This window comes from Salmo trutta, chromosome 33, assembly GCF_901001165.1.
Source record: "Salmo trutta chromosome 33, fSalTru1.1, whole genome shotgun sequence".
Taxonomy (NCBI): domain Eukaryota; kingdom Metazoa; phylum Chordata; class Actinopteri; order Salmoniformes; family Salmonidae; genus Salmo; species Salmo trutta.
The window spans coordinates 17,516,513-17,528,545 of NC_042989.1; the positions used below are offsets into that span (position 1 = coordinate 17,516,513).

The 12,033-nt window shown below is 41.9% G+C and overlaps 1 protein-coding gene across 1 annotated transcript; it reads right to left on the reverse strand.

The window, feature by feature from the left end:
- Positions 1 to 446: 446 nt before the first annotated feature.
- Positions 447 to 8,692, reverse strand: snapc1b (small nuclear RNA activating complex, polypeptide 1b). The gene is made up of 10 exons (XM_029730060.1): positions 8,432 to 8,692; positions 8,087 to 8,246; positions 5,508 to 5,648; positions 5,154 to 5,261; positions 4,763 to 4,918; positions 4,582 to 4,638; positions 4,312 to 4,374; positions 3,740 to 3,857; positions 3,563 to 3,628; positions 447 to 1,215 (listed from the first exon to the last, which is right to left on the reverse strand). Exons 1-10 carry the CDS (start codon positions 8,560 to 8,562, stop codon positions 1,175 to 1,177), a joined length of 1,041 nt encoding a protein of 346 aa, XP_029585920.1. The 5' UTR covers positions 8,563 to 8,692; the 3' UTR covers positions 447 to 1,174.
- Between the last annotated feature and the right edge of the window lie 3,341 nt (positions 8,693 to 12,033).

Consider the following 12,033-nt stretch of genomic DNA (forward strand, 5'->3'; position numbering starts at 1 on the left):
TGTGTGGGGTAGGCTGCCCTGAGGTTGGTAGCACATTGGTTATCCAGGTCAGGCATTGTGGTGGTGACGCGCATCAGCATGTAATGCAGAGATTGATAAAACAACTGAGTGTAAATCTGACCTGGGGATTAGATTAGTATTCTCATTGTGACATAATATAGTACTAAAAACACACACACACACATCCACTTGACAGAGTCACCCCCATGTATTGAAGTCAATCATGCATGTGCAAACACACTAATGTGATCAGAGAGGAGAGCAGTCCATACTGACCTCAGAGGTCATACTGCCAGTGCCATCCAGCTAAATTGCCTGGCTGCTCATTCAATCAAGGATGCACAAACGCACCCACAGAAACATAAACACAATGTAAGATGGTGGGCAAGAGAATAAAGACTGGAATGCAGGAACCAGGACAGCATAAAAAGGAGAAACCACAAACATTCTGTAAAAATGTATGTTTATAAAAAAAGTGCCGTCATATAAACAGAGAACTCAGAACTGATACTCCTTGTACATAGCCTTGTTACTGTTTCTTATTGTGTTACTATTGTCTTACTATTGTCTTACTTTTTAACTGTAATGTTGAATGGGCTTGTAAGTAAGCATTTCCCTGTAAAGTCCACACCTGTTGTATTCGGGACGTGACCAATACATTTTGATAAAGAGACTTACATATCTGTGACAACATTATGTTCTCTGAACTCAACTCCATAACAGTGAAAAAATTTGATGTTCCAACAACAGCATCAAAAACATCATAGGCATTTGAAAGGGAACTTGGTTTTCGATGTAATTTAACTTTTTTCTCAATATTTTCAAGCATCAAGTAGTGAGTAAAATTGTCAGTGATGGAAACAAATTATCCATATCATTGACTGATACCAGCACAATAATTAAATGTTTTACTGCGACATGTACAAAATCTTTGCATGTCTTTGAAGCCTTCATAAATGAAGGGTAACACCTAGAGAAACTAACTTCCTTATGTACCAGACTTTAAAATCATTGCATTTTGAGTGATTAACAACACCTATGGTGAAACCAGATGTATGCTGGATAAAATCATTTGTACCAAAGATGATGATTGTGGTGGTACACAGGGATTGATGTCTGACTGACTCTCTAAACCAAACCAACACTTCGGGTACCTTTTTCCTCTTCTGTGACATCACCATTTGAATTTCCTTTTCTTTTTCTTTTTTGTTGTTTCTAAATGGGACAAGCAGAGAGCAAAATTCATAACATTACACTTCTATTCCTGGGGCAGCAGTAATCGGGCGTTGGGCCAGTAATCGGGGATTGCTGGATCGAATACCCGAGCTGACAAGGTAAAAATCTGTCGTCCTGCCTCTGAACAAGGCAGTTTAACCCACTGTTCCCCGGTAGGCCGTCATTGTAAACAAGAATTTGTTCTTAACTGACTTGCCTAGTTAAATAAAGGTTACATTTAAATAATAAATATTCCAATCATTCATAGTGATGGGGGAAAAAAATAGATAGTTACATATCGGAATATTATTTTTCACAATATATCGTAGCGTTTTGACAATATCACAATATTATTTTTGCATTAGTTGGCTGTATCTGCACCAAAACTCCAGTATTTTTCCTTCATAGCTTGTTCTCCATCTTCTTTTTAAAATAGGGAGCCAATTTGTTTTCAGCACATTTATTTCCATGACTGATCAAAACTCGTTTTCTCATGGGTCTTTCTTGTTCCTCTGCAGCAGACAAGTGACCAATATGTTTGGAACATTGAATCGCAATACATACCGTATCGGAAACTACACTACCGGTGAAAAGTTTTTGAACACCTACTCATTCAAGGGTTTTTCTTTATTTTTACTATTTTCTACATTGTAGAATAGTGAAGACATCAAAATTATGAAATAACACACATGGAATCATGTAGTAACCAAAAAAAGTGTTCAACAAATCAAAATAGATTTTATATTTGAGATTCTTCAGATAGCCACACTTTGTCTTGACAGCTTTGAACATTCTTGGCATTCTCTCAACCAGCTTCATGAGGTAGTCACCTGGAATGCATTTCAATTAACAGGTGTGCCTTTTAAAAGTTAATTTGTGGAATTTCTTTCCTTCTTAATGTGTTTGAGCCAATCAGTTGTGCTGTAACAAGGTGGGGGTGGTATACAGAAGATAACCCTATTTGGTAAGAGAAAAAGTCCATATTATGGCAAGAACAGCTCAAATAAGCAAAGAGAAATGACAGTCCATCATTACTTTAAGACATGAAGGTCAGTCAATATGGAGCATTTCAAGAACTTTGAAAGTTTCTTCAAGTGCAGTCGCAAAATCCATCAAGAGCTATGATGAATCTGGCTCTCATGAAGACCGCCACAGGAATGGAAGCCCGAGAGTTACCTCTGCTGTAGAGGATAAGTTCATTAGAGTTAACTGCAGCCCAAATAAATGCTTCACAGAGTTCAAGTAACAGACATCTCAACATCAACTGTTCACAGAAGACTGTGTGAATCAGGCATTCATGGTCAAATTGCTGCAAAGAAACTACTACTAAAGGACACCAATAGGAAGAGACTTGCTTGGGCCAAGAAACATGAGCAATGGACATTAGACTGGTGGAAATGTGTCCTTTGGTCTGGAGTCCAAATTGGAGATTTTTGGTTCCAACTGCCGTGTCTTTGTAAGACATAGTGTGAGTAAACGGATGATCTCCACATGTGGTTCCCACCATAAAGCATGGAGGAGGAGGTGTTATAGTGTGGGGGGCTTTGCTAGTGACCCTGTCTGTGATTTATTTAGAATTCAAGGCACACTTAACAAGCATGGCTAACACAGCATTCTGAAGCGATATGCCATCCCATCTGGTTTGGGCTTAGTGGGACTATCATTTATTTTTCAACAGGACAATGACCCAACACACCTCCAGGCTGTATAAGGGCTATTTGACCAAGAAGGAGAGTGCTGGAGTGCTGCATCAGATGACCTGGCCTCCACAATCCCCCGACCTCAAACAAATTGAGATAGTTTGGGATGAGTCTGACCACAGAGTGAAGGAAAAGCAGCCAACAAGTGCTCAGCATATGTGGGAACTTCTTCAAGACTGTTGGAAAAGCATTCCAAGTGAAGCTGATTGAGAGAATGCCAAGAGTGTGCAAAGCTGTCATCAATGCAAAGGGTGGCTACTTTGAAGAATCTCAAATATATTTTGATTTGTTGAACACTTTTTTGGTTACTACATTATTCCATATATGTGTTATTTCATAGTTTTGATGTCTTCACTACTATTCTACAATGTAGAAAATAGTAAAAATAAAGAAAAGTCCTTGAATGAGTAGGTGTTCTAAAACTTTTGACCGGTAGTGTAAGTATCATGATAATATTGTATAGTGAGGTCCGTGGCAATTCCCAGCCCTAATCATTCATATCAAATACATTACAGCATAATTGTATTATCCAATCACATTCATCTCTAGAACTACCACTATCTGAATCAAAATTGTCTGAGCAGATACTTGAGTGTGTGGTGACCTTGCCACATCCATTCACCCCGTGTGCCACAGTCCTTACATACCTTGAGCTTCAAGTTGACTCATGCACCACAGCCTGGTGGTTTTCAGAGCTTCTTCCCTTGCAGCGCCTGTTGGACATACAGATTGTTAGTTGGACACACAGACTGTCAGTTGATCAGGACCATTTTAAGGTGATGTGAAGAACAGGCCTACTGGCAGGCGGGTACATAGGGACTTGCCTTGGGTCAGATGACTGGTCCTTTGTTTGAGTGACTTGAGTCTCTTATGGTGCGAGGTCTCCTTAGCAATCACCACCTCATCCCTTCCAACCTGCCGGTGTCGCCGGGCCTTGGAGGCCTATGGGGAGAAACGTAATGCTCCATTATATGAAAAAAATTCTCTAATAGGAGCACACCATCCCAGTCATTACAGAGATTAGAATTAAAGTGAACCAATTAACTTGAGATGAGACAAAAACTGGGTCCCACTTTATTTGAAGTGCATCTTATGAAGGCTTCATAAAGCATTCATATAGGCTTCATAAGCACTACATAAATAGGTCAATAATCATCTATAACCGTATATGCTCTATAAAGGATTAATAAATGTGAACAAATAAATGGATGGTTATGCCACATTATGAATCTTTATAGAGCATGATATATGGTTATAGATGATTTGTGAAGCATTTATGTAGTGCTTATGAAGCCTATATGAAGCCTTTATGACACTTTCATAAGATGCACTTCAAATAAAGCAGGACCAAAAACGGTATGTGTAAGTTTGTACATAGGAAAAAAACTTTACAAACCTCCACTATCTGACCATATGATTTAGACTTGATGGATGCAAGACGCTGAGCTCGCTGGGAACTCTGGGAAGAGAATAAAAGAGAAAACATGTTGACCACAGTGCCACCCTCTGGCCAAAGTCATTACTGCAAGACATGTGTATTGAGGGCAGTGGAGAAAATCTGTGGACACGACACACAAATAATAATCAGTCTTAAATTCAACATAGGCGTGAATTTAGAACAAAGAAATCTTCTGATAGTGGTTTATTTTGGTATATTAAAACTCACCTCGTGCTTATTTGAAGTTCCCTCGCCGCTATCTCCATCTACTCTATCTTTCGAACCCTAAACATAATTTAACATAAAGCACACAATCTTAGCATAACGGTAGGTGTATCACACACTTTCTCTCTCTCACACAAACGCACGCACACACAAACAAGACAGCTATGATGAGCAGATCTCTAACCTGAGCCTTCTGCCAGTTGTAGAATCCCACGACAGTGTTGTGTAGCCGTGGCACCAAGTTCTTGTGGATCAGATTGATGGATGGGTCTGGCTGGCCTGGATTGACTGAAATTGATGCCTTCACCTGTTCATAGTGCTCATGTACGTTCGCCAGCTCCTGTGTTCATCCATAGCATACACACATACACCACAACATCAGAGCCCGTAATACACACAGTAACATGTAGGCCCTAGTACAGCAGTGACACTAGTAGTGCCTCTTAAACGACATGTACCCTGGTTTATAATCTCTGAGAAAGTAAAGACAAAAGTATCATTCGGGCTCTTGTCTGCCATTCCAACCTGCTGCTTGTGTGCGTGTGTAGGAATACATGGTCGTTCTACTAGCTCACCTCAAGCATGTCCATGCTGACCAGCTCCTGTGGCCGGGCCGCTCTCTCAAGGAAATCCTCACACACGGTTCTTGAGTTCTTGTTGCTCTTCTTCACATTGAAAATCAGCTGCACAAGGAGAAAGATATCATGTAGATGGATTCAAATAAATCAACAATGAATGTTCCTAACAGCCTTCTTATAAAACAATGATGAGGCTATAGCACAAATGTTCAAGCATTTGTGAGAATTTTTAACACATCTAACCCTTTACTCATGTGCAATCATTCAACTAGGGATGATTCTGTATTAACTCTACAGGGTCTATCCATTTGTTGATGTGGACAGCAAGCTAAAGAAGACTGGAGATCTTACTGGTGTGGGCATGACAGTGAAGTAGAAAGCTTTTTGTGAGATGAGCTGTCTGATGATGTAGACCACATCAAAGTGCTGGGCACTAACTGCATCCTGCTGGAACTTCCTCACTTCCTCCCAGTCCTTCAGAGCTAGCCTTATCTGTAGACAAGAGAAAAATAACAGCTTATGTTAAAAAGCATGCATTATATGTGAATAATGATTTTTTTTTATTTCACCTTTATTTAACCAGGTAGGCAAGTTGAGAACAAATTCTCATTTACAATTGCGACCTGGCCAAGATAAAGCAAAGCAGTTCGACACATACAACAACACAGAGTTACACATGGAGTAAAACAAACATACAGTCAATAATACAGTAGAAAAATAAGTCAATATACAATGTGAGCAAATGAGGTGAGATAAGGGAGGTAAAGGCAAAAAAGGCCATGGTGGCAAAGTAAATACAATATAGCAAGTAAAACACTGGAATGGTAGATTTGTAGTGGAAGAAAGTGCAAAGTAGAAATAGAAATAATGGGGTGCAAAGGAGCAAAATAAAAAAATAAAAAATACAGTAGGGGAAAAGGTAGTTGTTTGGGCTAAATTATAGATGGGCTATGTACAGGTGCAGTGATCTGTGAGCTGCTCTGACAGCTGGTGCTTAAAGCTAGTGAGGGAGATAAGTGTTTCCAGTTTCAGAGATTTTTGTAGTTCATTCAATCATTGGCAGCAGAGAACTGGAAGGAGAGACGGCCAAAGAAGGAATTGGCTTTGCGGGTGACCAGAGAGATATACCTGCTGGAGCGCGTGCTACGGGTGGGTGCAGCTATGGTGACCAGTGAGCGGAGATAAGGGGGGACTTTACCTAGCAGGGTCTTGTAGATGACCTGGAGCCAGTGGGTTTGGCGACGAGTATGAAGCGAGGGCCAGCCAACGAGAGCGTACAGGTCGCAGTGGTGGGTAATATATGGGGCTTTGGTGACAAAATGGATGGCACTGTGATAGACTGCATCCAGGTTATTGAGTAGGGTATTGGAGGCTATTTTGTAAATGACATCGCCGAAGTCGAGGATCAGTAGGATGGTCAGTTTTACGAGGGTATGTTTGGCAGCATGAGTGAAGGATGCTTTGTTGCGAAATAGGAAGCCAATTCTAGATTTAACTTTGGCTTGGAGATGTTTGATGTGAGTCTGGAAGGAGAGTTTACAGTCTAACCAGACACCTAGATATTTGTAGTTGTCCACATATTCTAAGTCAGAACCGTCCAGAGTAGTGATGCTGGACGGGCGGGCAGGTGCAGGCAGCAATCTGTTGAAGAGCATGCATTTAGTTTTACTTGTATTTAAGAGCAGTTGGAGGCCATGGAAGGAGAGTTGTATGGCATTGAAGCTCGTCTGGAGGGTTGTTAACAGTGTCCAAAGAAGGGCCAGAAGTATACAGAATGGTGTCATCTGCGTAGAGGTGGATCAGAGGCTCACCAGCTGCAAAAGCTGCATCATTGATGTATACAGAGAAAAGAGTTGGCCCAAGAATTGAACCCTGTGGCACCCCCATAGAGACTACCAGAGGCCCGGACAACAGGCCATCCGATTTGACACATTGAACTCTATCAGAGAAGTAGTTGGTGAACCAGGTGAGGCAATCATTTGAGAAATCAAGGCTATTGAGTCTGCTGATGAGGTGATTGACAGAGTCGAAAGCTTTGGCCAGGTCAATGAATACGGCAGCACAGTATTGTTTCTTATCGATGGCGGTTACGATATCGTTTAGGACATTGAGCGTGGCTGAGGTGCACCCATGACCAGCTCTGAAACCAGATTGCATAGCGGAGAAGGTGCGGTGGGATTCGAAATGGTCAGTAACCTGTTTGTTGACTTGGCTTTCGAAGACCTTAGAAAGGCAGGGTAGGATAGATATAGGTCTGTAGCAGTTTGGGTCAAGAGTGTCCCCTCCTTTGAAGAGGGGGATGACAGCAGCTGCTTTTCAATCTTTGGGAATTTCAGACGACACGAAAGAGAGGTTGAACAGGCTAGTAATAGGGGTTGCAACAATTTCGGCAGATAATTTTAGAAAGAAAGGGTCCAGATTGTCAAGCCCGGCTGATTTGTAGGGGTCCAGATTTTGCAGCTCTTTCAGAACATCAGCTGACTGGATTTGGGGGAAGGAGAAATGGGGAAGGCTTGGGCAAGTAGCTGTGGGGGGTGCAGTGCTGTTGACCGCGGTAGGGGTAGCCAGGTGGAAAGCATGGCCAGCCGTAGAAAAATGCTTATTGAAATTCTCAATTATAGTGGATTTATCAGTGGTGACAGAGTTTCCTATCCTCGGTGCAGTGGGCAGCTGGGAGGAGGTGCTCTTATTCTCTGTGGACTTTACAGTGTCCCAGAACTTTTTTGAGTTTGTGTTGCAGGAAGCAAATTTCTGCTTGAAAAAGCTAGCCTTGAACGAACACAAATGCAAGTGTATACAGATAATAATTCAATGTGTTTGTGTATGAATATGTTGTCCAAGACTCAAAATTGTATCTCAAACATTCAATGGTAGTTCTGCTATATAGTGGGTGGTGAAATCTGTATTTCAGTGAAACCAGAGTATCTAACCTTTTCCTTTGGTGTGGACAGTTGGCAGTGGTATAGCCCATAGAGCAGGTACAAGGCCCCAACTCTAATCTGAAAAGTGTATGGTGGTAGAAAGTATGTGTACGCTGTAGCCAGGACTTCACGGCTGAACAGCCTCTTTAGATTGTTTTCCATTTTTCCACTGTAAAAGACACAAGACAGACGCAAATATGAAACCATATACATGACAACGTTACACTCACAACATATCGCAACACTCAGGATTGGAACAGGTGATGCTAATGAAATTCAGAGAAGTTGAGACAGACTATATTTTACAGGTGACAGAGCAGTAGATTTTAGTCTAACAAAAAAAGAGAATCTTACTAGAAAATACTTTGGAACTTCATCTCTTTCCATATCGTCAAGAATAGCTCGTATCGCACCGATTCTGTCTGCTGAAATCCACTCAGCAACAGCTCACAGTCTGCTTTAAGACGGTCTTTGCAGTAATCCATTATCAACAACTTTTCCGCAATGTGTTTGCTGCTTGGTTAAATAAAGCAAGGGAAATTGTCCCAATACATTGCAATTAACCAGCTAGTTTGACTCATCAACGACCACGAGCGCATTGCTGATGACGTCATGTGTTTTGCTACAGGGCGGGTGTCAGGACAAAATTGTCTGAGCGCAACCACTAAGCCGTATGAGCACAACGCATTGGAAGATATACTACATGACCAAAAGTATGTGGACACCTGCTCGTTGAACATCTAATTCCAAAATCATGGGCATTAATATGGAATTGGTCCTCCCTTTTCTGCTATAACAGCCTCCACTCTTCTCGGGAAGGCTTTCCACTAGATGTTGTTACATTGCTGCAGGGACTTGATTCCATTCAGCCACAAGAGCATTAGTGAGGTCGGGCACTGATGTTGGGCGATTAGGCCTGGCTCGCAGTCAGGTTTCCAATTCATCCCAAACGTGTTCGATGGGGTTGAGCTCAGGGCTCTGTGCAGGCCAGTCAAGTTCTTCCACACCGATCTCGACAAACCATTTCTGTATGGACCTCGCTTTGTGCATGGTGGCATTGTCATGCTGAAACAATAAAGGGCCTTCCCCAAACTGTTGCCACAAAGTTGCAAGCACAGAACCGTCTAGAATGTCATTGTATGCTGTAGCGTTAAGATTTCCCTTCACTGGAACTAAGGGGCCTAGCCCAAACCATGAAAAACAGCCCCAGACCATTATTCCTCCAACTTTACAGTTGGCACTATGCATTCGGGCAGGTAGCGTTCTCCTGGCATCTGCCAAACCCAGATTCGTCCATCGGACTGCCAGATGGTGAAGCGTGATTCATCACTCCAGAGAATGCCTTTCCACTGCTCCAGAGTCCAATGGTGGCAAGCTTTACACCACTCCAGCCGGCTTGGCATTGCACATGGTGATCTTAGGCTTGTGTGTGGCTGCTCAGCCATGGAAACCCATTTCATGAAGCACCCGACAAACAGTTATTGTGCTGACGTTGCTTCCAGAGGCAGTTTGGAACTCTGTAGTGAATGCTGCAACCAAGGACAGATGATTTTTCCACTTCACAATAACAGCACTTACAGTTGACCGGGGGAGCTCTAGCAGGGCAGAAATTTGACGAACTGACTTGTTGGAAAGGTGGCATCCTATGACAGGGCTACGTTGAAAGTCACTGAGCTCTTCAGTAAAGCCATTCTACTGCCAATGTTTGTCTATGGAGATTGCATGGCTATCTGCTCGACTTTATACACCCGTGTAGCTGAATCAACTAATTTGAAGGCGTATCCACATACTTTGTATACAGTACCAGTAAAAGTTTGGACACACCTACACATTCAAGGGTTTTTCTTTATTTTTACTATTTTCTACATTGTAGAATAATAGTGAAGACATCAAAACTATGAAATAACACATATGGAATCATGTAGTAACCAAAAAAGTGTTAAACAAATCAAAATGTATTTTATATTTGAGATTCTTCAAAGTAGCCACCCTTTGCCATGATGACAGATTTGCACACTCTTGGAATTCTCTCAACCAGCTTCACCTGGAATGCATTTCAATTAACAGGTGTGCCTTGTTAAAAGTACATTTGTGGAATTTCTTTCCTTAATGCGTTTGAGCCAATCAGTTGTGTTGTGACAAGTTAGGGGTGGTATACAGAAGAAAGCCCTATTTGGTAAAACACCAAGTCCATATTATGGCAAGAACAACTCAAATAAGCAAAGAGAAATGACAGTCCATCATTACTTTAAGACATGAAGGTCAGTCAATACAGAACATTTCAAGAACTTTGCAGTCGCAAAAACCATCAAGCGCCATGATGAAACTGGCTCTCATGAGGACCGCCACAGGAAAGAAAGACCCAGAGTTACCTCTGCTGCAGAGGATAAGTTCATTGGAGTTAACTGCACCTGAGATTGCAGCCCAAATAAATGCTTCACGGAGTTCAAGTAACAGACACATCTCAATGTCAACTGTTCAGAGGAGACTGCGTGAATCAGGCCTTCGTGGTCATATTACTGCAAAGAATCCACTACTAAAGGGCACCAATAAGAAGAAGAGACTTGCTTGGGCCAAAAAACACGAGCAATGGACATTAGACTGGTGGAAATCTGTCCTTTGGTCTGATGAGTCCAAATTTGAGATTTTTGGTTCCAACTGCCGTGTCTATGTGAGACGCAGAGTAGGTGAATGGATGATCTCCACATGTGTGGTTCTCACAGTGAATCATGGAGGAGGAGGTCTGGGGGTGTTTTGCTGGTGACACTGTCAGTGATTTATTTAGAATTCAAGGCACACTTAACCAGCATTGCTACCACAGCCTTCTGCAGTGATACGCCAACCCATCTGGTTTGGGCTTAGTGGGACTATCATTTGTTTTTCAACAGGACAATGACCCAAATCACACCTCCAGGATGTGTAAGGGATATTTGACCAAGAAGGAGACTGATGGAGTGCTGCATCAGATGACCTGGCCTCCACTATCACCCGACCTCAACTCAGTTGAGATGGTTTGGGATGAGTTGGACCGCAGAGTGAAGGAAAAGCAGCCAACAAGTGCTCAGCATATGTGGGAACTCCTTCAACACTGTTGGAAAAGCATTTCAGGTGAAGCTGGTTCAGAGAATGCCAAGAGTCTGCAAAGCTGTCATCAAGGCAAAGGAAGAATCTAAAATATGTTTTGATTTGTTTAACACTTTTTTGGTTACTACATGATTTCATGTGTTATTTCATACTTTTGATGTCTTCACTATTTTTCTATAATGTAGAAAATTGTAAAAATATAGAAAAATCCTTGAAAGAGTAGGTGTGTCCAAACTTTTGACTGGTACTGTATATACAGTGCATTTGGAAAGTATTCAGACCCCCTGACTCTTTCCACATTTTGTTACATTACAGCTTATTCTAAAATGGGTCTAAAAAAATGTTTTCCCTCATCACCCTACACACAATACCTCATAATAATAAAGCAAAAACAGGTTTAGAAATGTTTGTAAATGTATTTAAAATAAAAACTGAAATATATAATTCACATAAGTAGTCAGACCCTTTACTCAGTACTTTGTTGAAGCACCTTTGGCAGCGATTACAGCCTTGAGTCTATGGTATGATGCTTCAAGCTTGGCTCACCTGTATTTTGCGAGTTTCTCCCATTCTTCACTGCACACCCTCTCTGTCAGGTTGGATGGGGAGCGTCGCTGCATAACTATTTTCAGGTCTCTCAAGAGATGTTCGATCGCTTTCAAGTCCGGGTTCTGGCTGGGCCACTCAAGGACATTCAGAGACTTGTCCCAAAGTCACTCCTGTGTTCTCTTTGCTGTGTGCTTAGGGTTGTTGTCCTGTTGGAAGGTGAACCTTCGCCCCAGTCCGAGGTCCTGAGCGCTCTGGAGCAGGTTTTCATCAAGGATCTCTCTGTACTTTGCTCTGTTCATCTTTCCCTCGATCCTGATCTCCCA

Coding starts and splice junctions, on each gene's coding strand:
- snapc1b (XM_029730060.1), bottom strand. CDS start 8,562: ATGGATTACTGCAAAGACCGTCTTAAAGCAGACTGTGAGCTGTTGCTG. Junction 5,649..8,086: donor TGTCCACACCAAAGGAAAAG/GTTAGATACTCT, acceptor TCTTGTCTACAG/ATAAGGCTAGCTCTGAAGGA. Junction 5,262..5,507: donor TCACTGTCATGCCCACACCA/GTAAGATCTCCA, acceptor CTCCTTGTGCAG/CTGATTTTCAATGTGAAGAA.